The 19,737-nt window shown below is 51.0% G+C and overlaps 2 protein-coding genes across 3 annotated transcripts in view; one reads left to right on the forward strand and one right to left on the reverse strand.

Annotated features, from left to right (window-relative positions):
* Nucleotides 1-237: 237 nt before the first annotated feature.
* Nucleotides 238-12,566, reverse strand: MIEF2 (mitochondrial elongation factor 2). Of its 2 annotated transcripts, XM_084640658.1 has the most exons (4): nucleotides 12,334-12,566; nucleotides 8,403-8,556; nucleotides 6,000-6,180; nucleotides 239-3,966 (listed from the first exon to the last, which is right to left on the reverse strand). In XM_084640658.1, exons 2-4 carry the CDS (start codon nucleotides 8,547-8,549, stop codon nucleotides 2,897-2,899), a joined length of 1,398 nt encoding a protein of 465 aa, XP_084496784.1. In that variant the 5' UTR covers nucleotides 8,550-8,556; nucleotides 12,334-12,566; the 3' UTR covers nucleotides 239-2,896. The 2 variants fall into 2 exon arrangements, with proteins under 2 accessions (XP_084496785.1, XP_084496784.1); XM_084640659.1 differs by lacking the exon at nucleotides 12,334-12,566 and having other exon boundaries at nucleotides 238-3,966; nucleotides 8,403-8,552.
* Nucleotides 12,567-14,261: 1,695 nt separating this feature from the next.
* Nucleotides 14,262-19,737, forward strand: part of FLII (FLII actin remodeling protein) — a 28,725-nt gene continuing 23,249 nt past the window's right edge. The window contains exons 1-3 of the mRNA XM_084641521.1: nucleotides 14,262-14,393; nucleotides 17,129-17,239; nucleotides 19,365-19,436. Coding sequence (XP_084497647.1) covers nucleotides 14,331-14,393; nucleotides 17,129-17,239; nucleotides 19,365-19,436 — 246 coding nt within the window. The 5' untranslated portion in view covers nucleotides 14,262-14,330. The remainder of the gene's footprint in view (nucleotides 14,394-17,128; nucleotides 17,240-19,364; nucleotides 19,437-19,737) is intronic.

Consider the following 19,737-nt stretch of genomic DNA (forward strand, 5'->3'; position numbering starts at 1 on the left):
ATGTTATCACCTGCAAAACAAGAGTTGACTTGATATTGCTCAGGAAAGTAGGTGGTTTATATGCCTTTTTCTGCTGTGATGTATAAAGTCCTTTGGCATTCAACATGCAGCTTGCCTGTACCTCTGAAGACTCCCTCTACCCCCTCTGGTAGCTAGTGGATCTGTTTAGAAGAGAGCCTTGATTTCCCTTTCCTTAGCAGACACTGCAAATGAAGCTCTAGAAATACAGAAAACAGGAATCCCTTTGTTAGTACAGAGTAGAGGCAGAAGGTTCAGCAGACAGGAAGGAAAAAAGCAAAAATACTTGCTAGACATGACTTGAGTCAGAGAAGCTGATCTGATCAGTTATAGGTAGACCTGGTTGCATTATGCTCACCCAGGAACTGGGGAGTAACTCTACTGAAACCCATGGAGTTCATCCTCAGAGAGCCAGTCCCATTTTAAAATGCTTGGGAATGAGGGCAGGGGAAGTGTCCTTCCTCAAACTGAATTATAGCAACTTCTCCACCTTCAGACAACTTTGCAGTAATTCTCCTGGGATCAGGGCAAAATACAAAGGAAGGTCAACAGAAATACCATGTAACATTCCATTTTACTTCTCTGTCCCTCACTCCTACTGTTAGGAGCAGCTGTGGCCTAAAAATACATCCCCGACCTGCTGGCTAAAATCAAAGGATTAAAAGAGGCTTTGTAGGGCAAGCGTTGAGCTGGCTGAACACTGGAGCAGAACTTTAGTCAGCACTGTTATAACTACGGTAGCAGTAAGCTGGCTGCAGCCTATTCACCCACAGAAGCAAGCCTCTGCTGCTTATTGCCACACAGCTAAAACACGCTCAGCATGATCTCTTATCAGTTTCACCGCACAACACAAAGTGTGGTTTAAAGACAGTGTCCCCATTTGGCCAGCCAAGTACTTCAATTGTCAGAGCACTATACACGCATTCAGCTAAAGGGAACGTAAGAGCGAGCGCAGACCGTTTTGAAACCCTAGTAGCAAGTACAGGAATCTTGTTCTCCAGGAAAACTAAGGCAGCAAGAAATGCCTTTTACGCTACAGCTCATCATGAAGTAGAATTAAAGGCCTGAGTCCCTCAACTCAAACTGCCGTTTCCTGAGTGAAATCTCCCCTCAGGGTGAAATCTGTGAAGGGGCTGGGGGAGAGTGATAGAGTTGTACTATCTTTAAAGCAGCAGGGAGTCATCCTCTGGTAGCGAGGGCCATAAGTACCCAGATAGGCAGAGCCAATGCTGTTATCCAACACAAGACACCCATTCTGCAGTGAGGTTTTATTCTCGTCACTAACATGGTTTAGTGCCTACAGATCAAGTAGTCTTCAGATTAGAGGAAATCACAGTGCATTGAGAAATAGATTATTCTCCCCCCCCACAAAACACAAAATACCATCTCTGCAGAGAAAACTAAACCCCAGTAGATACTCACATTAAAAGGCTGCAGGTTTATTTTCTACCCATAGTGTGCAAAACAGGCATGGTTCTTAATTCACGAGAACAGTCAGAAAATGTATTTCTAGTATTTGAAATAGAGCTGGTACCAAAGTAAATCTGTGAGCAGCACTACAAAACCAACTCCTTCTTAACAGGAAGACAAACATAAAACCACTTCAGCTCTTGCTAACAGGAAGCCTTCTGCTTAAAGCATCGTCCCCATCCTGCCCCTTTCTGGGGTAAGCGGAGTCTTACTGGTGACCTAGAAGGGGCAGGATTGCTAGATAGCAGCAACATATGCATAAAAACAGTTGAATCTGAAAAGCTGGAGTGGGGACTGTCAACATGATTCATTTTTAAAGCAGAGGGGAACTTGGGGACGACAGCAGTAGCTACAGCATTGTCCTAACTTGCAGCCAGGCTACCATCTTGTGTGTGTCCAGTTGTAGCAAGATTCAGGATCACTTAGTTCCATCTATACCGAAAGGCTTTGTGGAAACAACCCTGTAGGACCCATCTCTCTCCCTCAATCATCACCACCCTTAATCCCGCTGTGGAGCTCCCGCTGAAGTTTGTAGCAAAAAGTGCATAAGGAGGGAGAGTGAAAACATAAAAAAAAAAAAGACTCACAATCGCGTCCTGAACCCCTATTATTGGAGCTCACGTTAACGGAATGAGCAACACCGGTTAGATTTAGCTTGTCCTGTGGGGCAGCTGCACTCGTAACACTGAAAGTGCGTCAGGAAAAAGCAGATGGGAGCTGACTGGCTATGGCAATATCCTGTGGTGCATGATCAGTTGATACTGATTCTCTCCTCAGGCCTGTCCCTTCATGCTGCCAACATCCTGGGTTTGCAAATACATACCAGGTTCCAACACCGCCCCCCAAGAAGTTGAGAGCCTGGCTCTTTAAGAGTGAATCTTGTGCTCGTGAAAGGGGCTGGACTGAGAGCCCTGAAGACAAGTCCAGTTTATACACAGCCAAGGTACAGGACAAGCAGTGGCAGTGTAAGGTTCGCCTTGGTCTGCAGGGCCTATCTCCAGGAACAAGGGGTAATTCAGTTCAGTTTCCAGGCCCATTCAGTCCTGGGCCTCATCGTGCCAACTGTGATGGCAGTTTGGTAGGGACACTAGTTCACTAGGAACTGGAGGGAGACCACACTCACTTCACCCAGGCCTCACCACTCAATAGATGGTACCTGACTTCTTGAGACTACAGCCATGGGCTGGATTGGAAGTGGCGAGACCTGGTGGTGCTGGGCTCCAGATCCCATTTCCCATCCCTTTACTCAGGCACCTTGTGTCGAAAAAGTGAATACTTCGTTCACTAAGTGCAAGGATTTCACCTGGTAGCGACTAGGAAGTGAGAAGCTTTGCAATCCACTCATCTTGGAGAAGTGGATGCAGAGAAGCACAAAAGACCTACAATCAGGATCTCCCAGGCTCACAATTCATTTATCGACACATTCCTGCAACAAGAGGTCTGGCTGAGATACAGCACTGTAGAGTGCATACCCCATCTCATCTATCTCCTCTTCCAGCAGCTCGCAGAACAAGTTAATCTGACTGTTGAAATAGCAGGGGAGGAAGCCTGTCTCCAGGTAGCCAACCAACGATTCGAGCACGTGCTGGAACCTCGCAGCCAGGGCTTCCTCTGCCCAGTCTGATTCAGCTTCACTCAGGTGGAGAAGGACATGAGTCAGGTGGCTGCCAGTCAGTTTGCTCAAGAAGGGATGGTTTTTACAGACGCCTTTTAGGATTTTGAGGCAGCACCGCCTGGCTCCAGAGTCTGCAGCATCCAGATCTTTAAGCTTGGAGACCTCAGACCTATAAAAGGTTTGTCGCCAGAGGTTTCCCACGAGTCCTTTTGGAGGCATGGCAAGAAGAACCTTATCCCCAGCTTCTGTCACTGGGCAGAGGGTTATGTTCAGCTGGGTCTCGTAATGTGTAACCTCCAACTTCAGCTCCTCAGAAGCCACCACGGGTCTGATGAGGCACTCCAACATGCTGCCTATGGCAGGCCAGTTGACGGAGGCCACCAGCATTTTATGAAGCACCTCATTGAGCACGTTGGAGGAGAGGTACCCGCCTACTATGAATCTGTCCCAAGGGCTGCTCCCGCGAGGGAAGTACTCCAGGTCAGTCCGCCTGATCATCCAGAACTGGGGGTCTTGTACAATGGTGTCCTCGCCTGGGATGAGGCTCCAGAGCGTGGTTTCAAATACCAAGGGCAGCATGAAGCAGACATGGTCAGCAGCAACAACCTGGAGGTCGTCGCAGAGGGAACCACTGAGGAACATGCTGCCGAAGGGCAGTTCTGGGCACTTGTTTTGCAGGAAGCTCTGCAGTTCAATGCAGATGTCCTTTGCCAGCTGCTTACCCAGGGCCACGTCCGTCTCTGGGATGGTGACATGGTTTCTGTAGTAAGAGAGGAGTTTCTCCTGGAACGTGAGACAAAGCAGAGTCCTGGATTCTTCTTGGGGAGTCTCCGGGGAGGTGGGATGGCCATGAGGCTCAGCAGCTGGGAAGGGAATAAAGAGATGTATTAGAGAGTCAATGCTTCCAGAGGGGGCACTGTAAGTACAAAAAATAATGATCACCATCATCGGAGCTGGAGACCAAATCTGTACTCAGAACAGCAACAGCATGAGCAAGGGCAGTGCCAGCTTCCCCCATGCCAGCTGCATCCGACACGTCTCATTCCTGACCTGGAAGGATCATCAAGGCTTTAGCTTGATATCCAGGGTCATCCAATCCTTGGCCTCTCAGCTGAGACTGCCAGCAAAGTACCAGTGAATGCTCTGCAGTTACACAGCACCTTTCACTCAAAGATCACAACTAAGCCCTACGACCATGCCGGGACAGGGATTACCCTCATATGTCAGACTGAAAAGCCACAGTAGGAAAGACTTCGTGACTTGCCCTGGGTCATCGATTCAGTGCCAAAGCTGGAAATGAGACCCAGGTCTCCTGACTCAATCTGGTCCTTTAGAGACTCAGGGTACGTCTGCCTGCCGTAAGAGACATGCAGCTGGCTTGGGCCAGGCTGACTCAGGCCAGGCTGACTCGAGCTCACGCTACGGGGCTACAGAATTGCAGTGTAGACACTTGGGCTCGGCCCGGAGCCTGGGCTCTGGGACCCCCAGAGGGAGGACGGTCTCTGAGCCCGAACCTCTACCCTGCAATTTTATAGTCCCAGGAGCCTGGGTCAGTTGGCCCATGGGTCTTTTATCACAGCACAGATGTCCCCTCAAGTTCCACAATGGGGGCTCTCTACCCTGGTGGCTTTGATTCAGGCACACCCCATTACAAACTGGATAAAACCACCACAAAAGCTCTTGGGGGCAGTCACTGTCAGTTCTGTGTTCGTACAGCACCTAGCACAATGGGGACCTGGTCTGTGACTGGGCTTCTCCAGGCTACAATACTACAAGTGAGTGAGGGATAGCTCAGTGGTTTGAGCATTGGCCTGCTAAACCCAGGGTTGTGAGTTCAATCCTTCAAGGAGCCATCTAGGGCAAAAATTGGGGACTGCCCCTGCTTTAAGCAGGGGGTTGGACTAGATGACCTCCTGAAGTCCCTTCCAACCCTGATATTCTATGAATAAGTAATTTATGGAAGCCAATGACAACACAGAAGCAGTGACTTGCAATCACTGCCAGATGGGCTGGCTTTGAACAGGCACCTAGATGAGAAGAGCTCCACATTCCATGACCACCATTCGCTTGATGCCTCAGAGTATCTTAGTATCTACACCGACTACCTGGCTGATGCTCCAAGCAGTCTAGACCAGCCTCCCACAATCTGGCCAGCTCTCTCATTTCTGGATTAAAATACGCCCCATCTGGTCTAGGTGGCAAGGAGACTCAGGAGTGAATGTAACCATCTCTCCCCTGCTAAAGTGATGTGGAACCAGCTGTGAACTGTGCCATCCGCCACCCACTAGTCAGCCAGCTGTGTGGAACACACTGGGCCAAATTAATCACTGGTGTAACACCCCGATGCCAAACAAGAAGCCCATGGAGACGAGTCAGCGTGGCTAGCCGAAAAGGGTAGGCAAGGACTGGTCCATGACAGGAGACAGGATGAGTTCCCCAGGAGCCAGAGGATGGAGGAGTTCTCGTATGGTCGTGTAGTATGACTTAGGGAACAACAATCAGTACGAAAACAAGAGGTTGCCTAATGGCAACAACATGCAGTGAACACCTAGGACAGGTGTTTTAACCCTGTCTAGAACTTGGACACTAGGAGTAAGAATCATAGAATATCAGGGTTGGAAGGGACCCCAGAAGGTCATCTAGTCCAACCCCCTGCTCGAAGCAGGACCAATTCCCAGTTAAATCATCCCAGCCAGGGCTTTGTCAAGCCTGACCTTAAAAACCTCTAAGGAAGGAGATTCTACCACCTCCCTAGGTAACGCATTCCAGTGTTTCACCACCCTCTTAGTGAAAAAGTTTTTCCTAATATCCAATCTAAACCTCCCCCACTGCAACTTGAACCTCCCCCACTGCAACTTGAGACGCAGCAGTAAGGAGACGCAGCATTGATCCTGACCTTGGGCAGGAAGGGTCGCAGATGGGGACAGCAGAGACTTGCTAAGATCTGCCCGGCTTTGCTTCTTTGGAGGCTTTGGCACCGCCTTAATCAAGCTCAGATCTTGCCAGCTCTCCTCGATGGACTTCTGCTCTGCCTTAGCATCGTCCTCGTCGGGCGAGCTGGTGGCTCGGTCTATCAGCTGTGGGAGCAAATGCAAGAATGAAGGTTCACAGCTGCGTCACTGCTCTTACCAGTGGTCATCTCCGACGGACTCACCCCAGCTCTGCTGCCAAAGCATCCATCCGTCCAGAAGTGGATTGCTCTAGAACAGTTTTATTTAGTTTTCATGCAAGTTTTTACTGCCCATGAACTACTCTCAGCTGCCAGCACTACAGAACAAAGAGTATGGACGGCAAGCAGCAATGCAGCCCCCCGTACACTGCCCCACACCGGATGCAGAGGGAGCATGTCTAGACATGCAGAGGGTAACATGAGGACATGTATCATAGATTAATGGGTTGTGTAGACTGATGGGCTTGTTTCAGAGCTCAGCTGTTCTTCCCACTTGTGAATGTTACAGGGGATTTGCTGTGTCTTAGTCTAACTATAAGACATTAGAATTTCCACACCAGACGAACAGAGACGCTAGACAAATCAGAGAGCGCTTCTGTCGGCGGTGAACATGTAGATACAGCACAGTCTTTCCTCTCCCTTTGAATCCTCGCTCCTTATTCTCAATCAGAGTGGATTAAAAAAATGGATTAAAAAAAATCAGATTTTCCTTAGTTTAAATGAAAACAAGGATGATTTTTTTAAAATAAATCAATTTAAAACTAAATTTGAAATTGGCAACCTATGTTAAGGCCTAAACTTCTTATGATCATTTAAATTAAACACCATAAATAATATTAAGCAGTACATATTTGCTGCCAAGTTTTAAAAAAGGTCAATTCACTGCACTGATGGAAGTCTCTGGCCTAGAGCCAGAGTTTGATGAAGTGCTAAACCACTTTTGACAGCAGTAGCCTCTTCTACAGACTCAGAGAAAATATTTTCTTTATTTCAGTTTATTCAATTAGTTCAGTTCAATGATTAGTTCATTCAAAGATGAGACACCAACTGGAGCTGAAAAACCAGGAGAGCTTCAATCTATGGATGAAAACTAGGTGTGAGGACCTAAAATCTTGAAGGATGCAGTGGCCAGAAATAATCAGTTCAAGTCACTAACTACAGTTAATACTTCTTTTGTTTAATACATCACTTAATTTTAAATGCAAAATATGTATCCAGCACATTTACGGTAGTTTTAATTCATAAAAATTTAAATGCTGGTTTTGTGCATTTTAACTGAATTTGTATGTCAATCCAAATGGGATTGGAATTTGACCCAAACAACAAGTAAAAAGATTAATCTACTAAAGATGGAATGCATCATTCACCATTTTCTAACATACAAAATCTAAGTTATGCTATAGAATTGCTTAAATCAGTGGTCCCCAACCTTTCTTGTGGGAACCACAAGACCGTGGTGGGCGCCGGACACCCCGCTGCCGAATTGCCGTTGCCAAGAAACGGCAACGCTTCTCGGTGGTGGGGTGTCCTGTGGGCGCACAAAAAATGCCCCGGAGGGCGCCACGGCACCCGCGGGCACCACGTTGGGGACCCCTGGCTTAAATAAATGTGTATAGATACAATGTATCCTCCTGGTTAGCAAAAAAAACCCCACTAAATATACCTAAACTGTAACTGCTAAATTTAGTTGCAAATCAACGTAAAAACACAGTTACCAGCCAATGAGAATCAACTTTTCTTTAGGGAAATAACTAGACAGTACAAATGCAAACCATCATTAAAATCAGTCATTTAAATCTTTGATTGAAAACAATTCACCCTGTTCTAAATGAGAAAAATCTTGCAGTCCTGTTTTTTTGTTTGATGAGGAAACCAAACGGTTTTCTTCCTTTTAACAGAAAGCCAAATCGCCTTCATAGGCAGAGTTCAGCGATGTTTCAGGGTCCCAGGCTGGGAAGAATGATGGAGACAAGTTGCTTTCTCTCCCTTGCCCCTTGTAGTAATGCTCCTCCCTCAAAAAATACACATAACAGGCTCTGTGATCTTTGATCACATAGATATCACATGCAGAGCTTCTACTGGCCCAGATCACAGACTCTACTTAGAGGAGGCCAAAGACTGTTTGGAAAGAGAGACACATACAGAAGGTCTGCTGCATTGATGTGGCTAGGGTGGTTTTGGGAAGGATGCACTGCAAGGTCTTAATCCCTTGCAATCTGGGAGTGTCGCTCTTTTGTTAATAAGGGACAGCTACTTAAGTTCCTGAAGTCCCAATGCAGAAGTCACAGCTCGACAAGTGTGAACAGGACATTAGTCACTAGTCATGTTGCAGAGGGAACCCAGGCTTACCCGTTTCACCACCAGAGTTGCGATGGCCAGCACAGCAGCACCCCCCACCCCAAGCACCAGCCTGGCGTTGGCCAACAGGAAGTCAACAGCACCGCCCAGGCCGTTGTCGTCCCGCCTCTTCCCCCTTTTATGAACCAGGTCAGCCATGTTCAACCTGCAGAGGAGAAAGAAATATGCAAGGTGAGGAGCCCAGGCTGGGGTCCAAGGTGGCTTTGTGGAACCATTTGAGGGTAATGAAAATCAGGGAAATTTTTCACACAAGAGCATCTACTAGTTTGTGGAACAGCCTCCCCAGGGAAGGGACGGATGGTCATTGGCTGGGACATTTCATAGAATCATAAAAGATTAGGGTTGGAAGAGACCTCGGGAGGTCATCTAGTCCAACCCTCTGCTCAAAGCAGGACCAATCCCCAACTAAATCATCCCAGCCAGGGCTTTGTCAAGCCAGGTCTTAAAAACCTCCAAGGGTGGAGACTCCACCACCTCCCTAGGTAACCCATTCCAGTGCTTCACCACTCTCTTAGTGAAACAGTTTTTCCTAATATCCAACCTAGACCTACCCCAGTGCAACTTGAGACCATTGCTCTTTGTTCTGTCATCTGCCACCACTGAGACCAGCTGAGCTCCATCCTCTTTGGAACCCCCCTTCAGGTGGTTGAAGGCTGCTATCAAATCCCCCCCTCACTCTTCTCTTGTACAGACTAAATAAGCCCAGTTCCCTCAGCCTCTCCTTGTAAGTCATGTGCCCCAGTCCCCTAATCATTTTCGCTGCCCTCCGCTGGACTCTCTCCAATTTGTCCACATCCTTTCTGTAGTGCAGGGCCAAAACCTGGATGCAATACTCCAGATGTGGCCTCACCAGTGCCAAATAGAAGGGAATAATCATGTCCCTCGATCTGCTGGCAATGCTCCTACTAATTCAGCCCAGTATGCCGTTAGCCTTCTTGGCAACGAGGGCACACTGCTGACTCCAATGCAGCTTCCTGTCCACTGTAATCCCCAGTGCAGCCAAATCGAGACTAGAGAAAGAAGGGAACAGACGCAGTAGATCTCTTTAGTCTTTGATACCTTCTTCATACTCACCTTCCTGGGTCTACATAATCGCACCTCCATCTCCCCTCTTAGTTCCTCTTGCCCTTTGGCCTTATCAACACCTTCTTACCACTCTCAGCTCCATGCCCTCCCCCTGCCAAACCTGGAATTGCCCCCAAGTTGCTATAACAGCCCCAATAACCAGCACTTGGTGATCAGAGGAGAAGTCCTCCATTTAACATGTATCTGCTACAGTGAGAACATTGAGTCCTTCCTCTACAGGTTACTGAACCCAGCCCTGAAAACGTGACAGGGACGGGAGGAGAGATAATTAAACAAAGATGGATGTCAACGGATGTCCTCCCCTGTTTCTCTTACACTGAGAAAGGGAGATATTTGGTGCAACAGGATTTTCAGACTCTTGTAATGGAAACTTAACTGAGACTCACATTCAGTTTCTAGACAACATCTTTGCTCTAGGATGGTAGTTAGAGCAGGGGGCTGGGACAGGAGTCCAGAGCACTAGTGACTCATTGCAGTACCACGATCAAGTCCCGGGCCCCCTGTGACTCTGTTTACCCAGAGGTATGTTGTAAAGTGCTTTTCGAGCTACAGATGTAAGGAAGCAGGCATTACAGAGTATCATTATAAAGCATTGGCTGAAGCCCCGACAGGATTCCCTTAAAGATACAGTGCAGGGGATTGTCTAAGATTGCTCAAGCTGCTTAAAGTCTATTCAAGATAAAGGCACCTCGCACTGCCCTTCACGTGGAGATTCTGCTTCCTTCAGCCAGTGAACAAAACAAGGCTGAAGCTCCTCCAGCAGCATTGGCAATCAAGCAGCTGCCTTGTCCTATTTCCACCATGCCTTATGTCCATCCTCTTAGTTTAACGTTGCAATCCTCCCCTTTCCAAGCTGCAGGGCCACACGGGCATTATTTTCACCCCACAGCCAGCATTGGAGACCACTGCGCACATCCCTTCACAGGCCGAGCCCTACTCCTTTCCTACTGCTGCTTCGCCGCAACCAAATTATTAGATCCTGCAACACTGGGAGCGTACAATTCTGCTGGTGAACTCCACAGCGTAGACCTCCCCTCCCCTGTAGTTTGAAGCCCACACAGCGTCTGTGTCCATTGCTCACAGGGCAGGCACAGCTCATGAGTAATGATCCCACAACGGCTCAGTTTCACTGTGTCACTATGGGAACAGGAGAGATGCAAATCAACAGTTTATGGGTGGCTAGGATCTCAGGCTATTAAGGGCTCAAAATCTAGTTCCCCGCCGCAGTTCCTGCTTCAGAACACACGCACCACAGGGCAGCGCGCCTACTGGCAAAGCGGGCGCTCCGGTGCCAAGCCCCTCATATCAGCATGCACCGCCCTCACCAGCAGGCAGTCACCGAATGCCAAGCGGGGCTAGATCAAGGAATCAACAAGGCTATGAACATGTAGCAGGCTCACCGAGGTAACCGGCTTAAAGAGTAGAAACGAGTCTATTAGTCCCTCAAATATACGGTGTTTATGGGAGCAGGCAGCATGTCCCTGAAAACGCTGGACGGAGCTTGTTTTCTACAAAGAAACAAGATCGCGGCCCCCTGCGTTTGGCACAGAATGTCCCCCTCTCTGTCTGGAGATGATCTGTCACAAGCTACAGGTGGCTGCCCTGAAGCATTAACCTGCAATTAACTAGCACTCCCCATGCAAAACAAAGTTAATATTAAGCCCCAGCATCGCTCCAGCAGGCAAGTACCCCCCACTCCCCCAATCTGCCTGCCTGCAGATAAAACAGGCACAGCAAGCCTAGTGGCTCAAATGCACACAACCACGGAAGCTGCAGAGCTAGCTACACAAGCCACCCTTCCTGCTCCAGCCACTAGACTGCACTTTGGCTGGGAACAGCACAACCCAACCCTGGTGGGTGGCTGCCCACAGCAGGACTGACAAGTGCAGACGGTTTAAGACACCAGAGCAGGAGTCTCCAGGGCTGGGGGGGACGACATGCCACCTCTGTTAGCTCACAGCCCCACACCACCTGGGGGGAGGGATAGCTCAGTGGTTTGAGCATTGGCCTGCTAAACCCAGGGTTGTGAGTTCAATCCCTGAGGGGGCCATTTAGGGATCTGGGGCAGAAATTGGGGATTGGTCCTGCTTTGAGCAGGAGGTTGGACTAGATGACCTTCTGAGGTCCCTTCCAACCCTGATATTCTATGATTTAGCCTCGCTGCTGTCACTCGGCTGGGCTGCCATTTTCAGCCACCCCCCCCTCCCCCAGCCAGAGCAGCGCCCCATTCACAGCCCGGGGTGCGGAGAACTACACAGGGGAGAAGTGAAAGGGTCACACCGCATTCCCCAGCCCCACTACGCAGCTGGAGGCAGAGTCACCCCCCACAACACCCACCCCGTAGGGCACGATGCGGTTTGGCCCCTCAGCTGTGGGCTCCTGTCCCCGCAGGGTGGGGGAGAGCGGGCCCAAGGCGAGCAAGAGGCCAAAGCTGCAGAGCGCCCCCAGCCCCAAGCCAGGCTCGCCCAGGGGGATCGGCCCGTCCTGGGAGCCGACGGGGACCAACGCCCGGTCCCAGGCGGGATCGGACGCAGGCGGCCAGAAACACCCAGCCCAGGCGGGCGGGAAGCAGGGAAGCGCCCCCCTTTCCCCTGCGGTACGCGGACGCACCCTGTCCCCTACAGCGGCCCGACCTACGCAGCTGCGGAGCAGGGACTCTGCTCCCGCCCCACGTGCCCTTGCCGTGTAAACCGACGGGTAGCGCTCACACAGCGGTCTAGATCTCCCCCGCCCCCTTTCTCCTCCCCGGGTCTAGATCACGGGGCCCCGCTCTAGATCCACACACCCCACACGTCTCCTTGAGCCCTGCCCCCGGGCAAGGCGCGCCCGCGCTCACCTTGCGCAGCGAGCCCCGCTAGGTCAGGGCATGTCGAGGCGGATCCCGGCAGGGCCCGAGCCCCGGGGGGCTGGAACACACCTCGGGCGGCCCCACGGTTAGGGCAGCGGCCGCTTCTTCTGCGGCCGCCCCGCCGCGAACGTTGGCGACAGCGAGATTCGGTCGGGCCGGGGCGGACCAATGGGAGCGCCCGCCCGTTGTCTCAGCGTTCCGAAACGGAACGACCGGGTGGGTTGTTGCCAATCGAACCCCGCCCCTCGCCCCCTGCTCCGGGCTCGTCACACGTGGGCGGATCCCGGCAGCTCTTCGCCTTAAAGGCACCGCGGGGCCAGGAAGAGCCTTCCAGCGGGCACAGGGGTTGGGGACATGGGGCTGGGCGGGGGGGGCTCAGCTCTAGCACAAGCACATGGTCCTACATACCGAGCTGACCGAGACTCTGGGGGGAAGCGCTGAAAACCCGCCCCGGGAGACACCCCCCCACCCCGCCGCCACGCACTAGCATCCCTCACTCCTAAATTAGGGTTGCCACCTATGCTGGTTTCCCCGGGATCGTCCCTTTTTTGAGGTCGCTGTCCCGGGAGCGGGAGATCTGTAAAGGGTGTTCAGTCCACGCCGCCACCTGTCGACCTTCATGGGCTCAGGATCCTCCCGGGTGTCCTGGCTTTTGGGGAGCTCAGAGGTGGCAACCGTGGCTTGCCCCAGTCGTGGACCAAAAGGAGCCCACTGTGCTGGGTTGTGGTACAAACAACCAAAAGAGGTCCCTGCCCCACAGGATCTGAGGCAAGAGACAGCAAGTGGCTACAGACAAAAGGGATGGGGGGAGCACAATGAGGCCATTAGCGTTGTTTTATTATTAATATTTGTTAGTTATTATTAATAGCCTGTCTCCTTTTGCCCACAAAGACAGCCAGCATGTCCGTGCAGACAATTAAATACACCAAAATCAATGAAAACAACGAGGGGTCCGGTGGTACCTTAAAGATGAACAGATTTATTTGGGCATAAGCTTTTGTGGGTAACCCCCCCCCCCACTTCCGGGCACTGCACAGCTACGTGAGCAGAGCTGAAGTAAGACCATAAGGGCTGAGGGCCTACCTGCTCCATGTTGATGCTGAAGAGAGGACTAGACTGGACTGGACTGGGACTCTGCAGACCTAGGTTCTAGTCCTAGCTGGGTAACTTTGGGAAAGCACCTTGGCTCAGTTCCCCCTTTTGTGAAATGGGGCTAATGATGCTGCCCTTGTTTGTAAAGCACTTTGAGGTCTGCTCTATATTATTTTCCTAGCAGTCCATGTTCGTCCCAGCATCCTTCACAAATACACCCCCGCTCCTTCACCGATTGCTGCCCTTCACCCCGGAAATGGCGGCGTTTCGGGAGTTTGGGGAGCGTTTTGGATCTTTCACGAGGACAGGAGCTATAATAAAAATGAACAAAGCACATCTAATGACTGCAAACAACATGTGTGCTCAATAAGGCTGTAATGCTAGTAACGTGTCTTTAAAACATTCCACATCACACATGAAAACACAAACAGTCAGATTGCCTCACAAGCATCCTCTTCTCACCATCACTGTTCCAGGGGGCTAGGCCGGGATACGTGAGGGTATGAAAATGATCTAAAAATCGTGCTTGGAGGAGCACAGCTAGGAGAGTTCTCAGCAGTAGGTGAGAATGAACTGCAAAGGAGAATGGGGACAGATTTCCCCACAGGGACCAAACAAAGGGGGCTTTGCACCAAATTGTGTGTCTGCACAAGACAGGCAGCTGCAATCACTTCTCCTCCTGGGGTGTATGTTTAAAAGCAGGCTTCTCTAAGTCTGGGAAATTTGGTAGCGCCCTTGTCAATGAAGGGGTTAAAAGAGGGAGAGCCCAGCCTCCATCAAGTTTGGCTGTAGTGTGCGAAAGGGCCAGCCCCTGCTTCCTTTAGGGCTGTGTCAATGTAACACACCCTGCCAAGAGGATCAGCCAGCCCCACTGGCTGCAGCTGAGAGGAATAATGGCTGCCACTGGAGTGCTCCCCTTTATCAGGGGGGTGGATCTGAGTGGGAATGACTTCAAGGTAAATCAGGGCCCCCCTTGAACTGGGCTGGGTGGGGGGAGGGGAGTTTAATTCTGGGGCTGGGCTGTGGGCAAAGCCCAGGGCTGGGAGACAGACAGGGAGGTGGCTGGGCAGCTCCCAGAGTCTAGGCCCTGCCTGCTTCCTGCATGGCTAATTTTAGACAGTTGCTCACCCCTGTGGCTGCACCGTGGGGCCTGAGATCATGCTTTGAGCTACTGCGGTGGGTTTTTATCCTCCAGAGACCTCCCCCAGGGATTGGAGCTGTGCGTGCCTCTGTTGAGCTGATTTTTGAGAGAGGAGGAGAGGCTGTGTTTAGTTGTTAGAGATGCCTGGCAATTTCAGAGCCCCTTTCTGGGGCCTGGGGGGGGGGGGGGGGAGATGTGAATGGATCCCATGGCAGGCTGAAAAGCACGATGTACTGTCATGTTGGTTCAGCTCTATGCTCTTATTAATGGCTGCATTGATGAGACTTGGCGTTTGCCTAGCATTTTTAAACCAGGGCTCCATGCACTGAAACGAATTAAGTCTCCTCATGATCCCTGTAAAGGGGGCAAGTTTGTAAAACAGCGGTTCTCAACTGGGGGCCGCGAGCAGGTTCCAGGGGGTTTGCCAAGCAGGGCCAGCGTTAGACTTGCTGTGGCCCAAGCCAAAGCCCCACCATATGGAGCTGAAGCCCGGGTCCTTGAGCCCTGCCCCCCGGGGCTGCAGCTGAAGCCTGAGCAACTTAGCTTCATGGGGCCCCTTGTGGCGTGGGGCCCGGAGCAATTGCCTGGCTTGCTACCCCCTAACGCTGGCACTGGCTTTTATATGCAGAAAACCAGTTGTTGCGACACAGATGGGCCGTGGAGTTTTTATAACATGTCCGGGGGGTTCTGGGGCACAGAAAGAAGAAGGGTGAGAACCTCTGATGCATCCCAGAGAGATGAAGTGACTTGCCCACGGCCACGCTGGCAGAATTGGGAATGGAACCCAGGCACTGTTGTTCCCAGTACCCTGCTCTAATCCCCCAATCGTGTTTCCTCCTTGGTAATGCTGCTCTTCTGAGTTATATTTCTCCGACCAGGGGTTAAGATGCTGCTGGGTGCTGCTAGTCCTTTGGCTTTGCTCGCAAGTCAACCCTGTTTCCCTGGGCCCATTACTTGCCCTTGGCCACGGGTGATTTTGCTTGCGTACGCGAGACATAAATGACTCCCCCCAGCTTTGCCCCAGTGGTGTGACATGACTGATATTTAGTGCATGCATAATTTGACTGTGCTACTAAGGAGCTTGACCCCTGGGATGAAGCAATGTGCTACATTTATACTGATTCCTACCCTCCGTGAAACTGTAACCAGGCCGGGCAGATAATGAGCTCACGCTGGCCCATGCCAGTCGCTGCATCTGAGGAGCGGGATTGCTGCTCTGCTGGCCCTTGATGGGGCCCACAGAGACTTTACCTCCTCCGAGGTTAAAATTCAGGTGCTTCCTTTGCGATTACCTCCCCCCCACACACACAACAACTGAGCCCTCCCATTCCAGTGTTGGCATACCTGACCTGGAAGGTAGTTAAACAAAATAATAGCCACTTAGGCCCTGATCGTCCCAGCGGTTCCATGCAGGTTCCCGTTGGTATGACTGGGGACGGGCGCAGGGGTCTGTCCTGTGAGGTGGCTGGCAGGGTTGAGGCCTCCGCCTGTTGCTGGAAACCAACTGCTAAGCCAGCCTGTAAAATGCAGTTGCACAATCTGGGTTAAGCAGTTTGCACATTAGAGAGGCCTTTTGTTGCAGGTACGAGCCTCTGCCCCTCCCCTCCCAGGATGGGGCTCTGGAGGCTGGGTTGTTCTTTAGAAAGCAAATCCTCTTCCTGACAGAGGTGGCAACATGCCTGCTAAGGCCATGATGCTTCAGGGACCGAAACTCATGCATGACGTGTCACTCATGGGAGCAGCTCCCTCGAAGCCAGTGAGCAGGCTCTTGTAGAATGAAGTTACCCGTATGCTTGGGCCGCTGCAGAATCAGGGTCAGCTGGTGTCCATTCATGGGATTTATGCTGCCTCCAAGCCCTGTCATCTTGCGTAACCTGCCTGACCATTTCTCCATTCACACTCTGCCATGGAGATGTTCCCCTCCTCTGTGTCAATTCCCAGGGCAGATCCTAGCTGGGCAAGTGTGCACTGGGGTAGTTTCTCTAAAACCTGTAGACCAGGTACCTGTAGCCACCAGTGCTCTAAGCTAAGAGGGCAACCGTGATCCTCGGCTGCATAAGCAGGGAAATAAATCATAAGCAGGGTGGTGGAGGGGAGGGGTCGAGAGCCGCACAGGAGGGACAGCAGGGGGCTGTTGAGGGTGCAGGTCCCAGGGTAAGAATCCCATGAGGGGGCTGCAGGATGTTTGGGGGAGGGGGGAGCAGGGGCTGAGAGCCCTTGAGGTGTGGACAGTGGGGTGCGGCTCCGAGTCCTGTCCAGCTGTCCCTGTGACGATCCGATGTGTCAGCCTCATGGTAACTGCGATGTCCAAGTGCATTTCATTGGGGGTTTGTTACAATAAGGCATACGCTGTCAGAACGGCCTGTCGCCTTGGTATGTTTGACAGGGATCTTGGCAAAGAGGCCTGGGTTGGTTTCACACCTGGGGTGTGGTGGAGGGTGTTAAGAGCACAGAGGCTGTTTCATCTCAGGTGGATGAGAAACCTGGCAATGCCCATTTCTCTGTAGATCGGATGCCGCAACATGACTTTCTCTCCCCCTCTCCTCTCAGGGTGGCTATTTTCCTGACCACGTGAAGGCCATGACCAGCTTGCGATGGCTGAAGCTGAACAGGACGGGCCTGTGCTACCTGCCGGAGGAGCTCTCTTCCCTCCAGAAACTGGTAAGAGCTGTGCAGAAACCCGCCAGCCCTCTCTGCTGCACAGACGCTCCTCTTGGGAAGCTGGGCTTTGGGGTGGGGGTGTGAGTTGTAATGCAGGTGATCGCATGGAGCCGTTGAGCACCAGTAAACGGAGCTGGCAGGCTTCAAACAGAAAGTGCCATGGGCAGGCAGTCCCACCCAAAAGCTTCCCCTACAATCATCCCCATCATAATACGTAGTTTTTAACTCGTGCTTTTCATTTATACCGTCTCAAAGAGCTTTGCAAAGGAGGTCAGTGTGATTATCCCCATTTTACAGCTGGGGAAACCGAGGCACGGGGAGGTGCTGTGACTTGTCCAAGCTCACCCAACAGGCCAGTGGCCAAGCCAGGAATAAAACCCGTGCGGCTTGGTCTGGTGTCCAGGCGTGCGCACACACACACTTTAAGGGTGACCCGCAAAGGATCTTCAAAACCTGGGCTTGCGTCTTTTCTTTAGCCAAAGTGCTCATTAGATGTTGGAATGAAACCAAGAGAGGAGTCCCCCGTGCAAGGCGCTGCACGGTCCTTCTCTCGCTCTGCTGGTGGGCTTTCACTATCTTGTGATAAAAGGAATGTGGTGGATTCACCATCCCTTGAAGTCTTTTAAGTCCAGACCGCGCATCTTTCTAAAAGATAACTTCTGACTGAGCTACAAGAGGTGGGCTTGATTCGTGAACTGCTCTGTGGTATTGTGTAGCCTGTGTTCTAACTAGATAATTCCAAGGCCTTGGAATCTGTGTCATAACTTCACTAGTTCTCCACAGAGCCTTCTTTAGTAGACAAGATCTGAATATCTAGTGGTGTGGGCAAAGGCAGCTCCTTTCCAGCCTGCTTCCTACATTATAAAGAAGCAAAAATGGACTCAAATCCCAATTATTTTTTTCTTTTTTTCAAATCACCTTTAATGGAATCCCGTCAGGTTAAAACTCTCACTTCTAACCACGCCCCCAATAACTCCCATGACCTGTGTGACTGATGCTGTCCTAGATGTTAGTCTAGCGGCTGCGTGCGTGGCTTGACCTCACTCACGTGACTAGTCTTAGGGATGTCGATGCGATGACACACAGGGGTCAAGTTAAACTTGCTCATCAGTGTTTGCAAGAGGGAAGCTTTTGCTGATTAAAGTGGAGTGAATGTCTTTAAACCAAATTCACCAGTCCTTTGATTTCTGTTTGTAACCAAACTAAAAATAGTTCAGTCAATTTCACTTTTGTTCTTTGCCTATTCAGTTTGTAGTCAGCTTCACTTAGAGGTTCCCCTGCGGTATCTTTATACCTAGTTTTTAAATAGTGCTTTTTGTCCATAGAGCTCAAAGAGCTTTACAGGGGAGGTGCTTCTCTATCCAAGGCATTTATCTTAGCCGCCACCCCCCCACAGTCTTTTAATGTATTTATCCTCACATAGCTTAGTGGTTTGAGCATTGGTCTGCTAAACCCAGGGTTGTGAGTTCAATCCTTGAGGGATTTAGGGATCTCGGGCAAAAATTGGGGATTGGTCCTGCTTTGAGCAGGGGGTTGGACTGGATGACCTCTTGAGGTCCCTTCCAACTCTGATATTCTATGATTTATATTAACACACCTGGTGGTAGGGAATCTGGTAAACTGAGGCACAGAGACTGTGATGTGCCCAAGACTGCTCAGGAAGTCTGTGGAATAGCAGGGAATTGAAAGAACCTGGATCTTCTGAGTCCTGTTGAGGCCACCCTGCCGCTCAGCAAACTGCTGCAATGTTCAGGATGCAGCAGGGCGAATATTTAAAAAATAAATAAATCCCAGTTTCCATTGGAATGATAAAAGCAAATGCTGGGAACTCTTCTCTAGCATCAACCTGCCTAGTGGTGTCTAGTGCCTTTAAAAACAATGTTTTTCAAAATAAGCCGGACTGTTTGGGACTTGAATGAAGGAGCCTGCCTGTGTTCAGAGCATGTCAGTAGTAGACAGTCCCTGCCCCAAAGAGCTGGACAGTCTAAAGAGACAAGGGGCCCCCCAAGACAGGGTAAGGGGCAGAAGGCTCAAGCAGAGTGAACAGCAGCAAACGGCATGGCAGTTCCATGGTTTCTTTTCATTGTGTTTGTAACCAGGCGTTTGTTCTTTGCTTTCCAAACAGGAGCACCTGTCTGTGAGTCACAACAACCTCACCACGCTCCACGGAGAGCTCTCCGGCCTGCCATGCCTCCGGGTGAGTAACCCGTGCCGCGTCCCTCTGTTGCCCAGCACCCTGCTGCCCTAGGGGAGAGCGCTTCTCTGCAGATGCCCGGCAGCCAGCCCCTAGCTGCTGGCATCTCCTCTCCCACTGATCAACATGAACCCGCCCCGGACGTGTCTATTGGACAGATCCCAGATTGGAAGCCCAGCTGGGCCGATGGAAGAGCTTGGAGAGCTCCCCAGGGCTTCAAGTGGCACTCGTCCAAACAGGGCCAGCGAGCTCTTCAATGTGACCTTAGAAACTTGCCCCGCTCTAGAGGCTGAATCCTCTAGCT

The sequence above is a fragment of the Lepidochelys olivacea genome, assembly GCF_965140295.1.
Source record: "Lepidochelys olivacea isolate rLepOli2 genome assembly, chromosome: 10".
NCBI lineage: Eukaryota > Metazoa > Chordata > Testudines > Cheloniidae > Lepidochelys > Lepidochelys olivacea.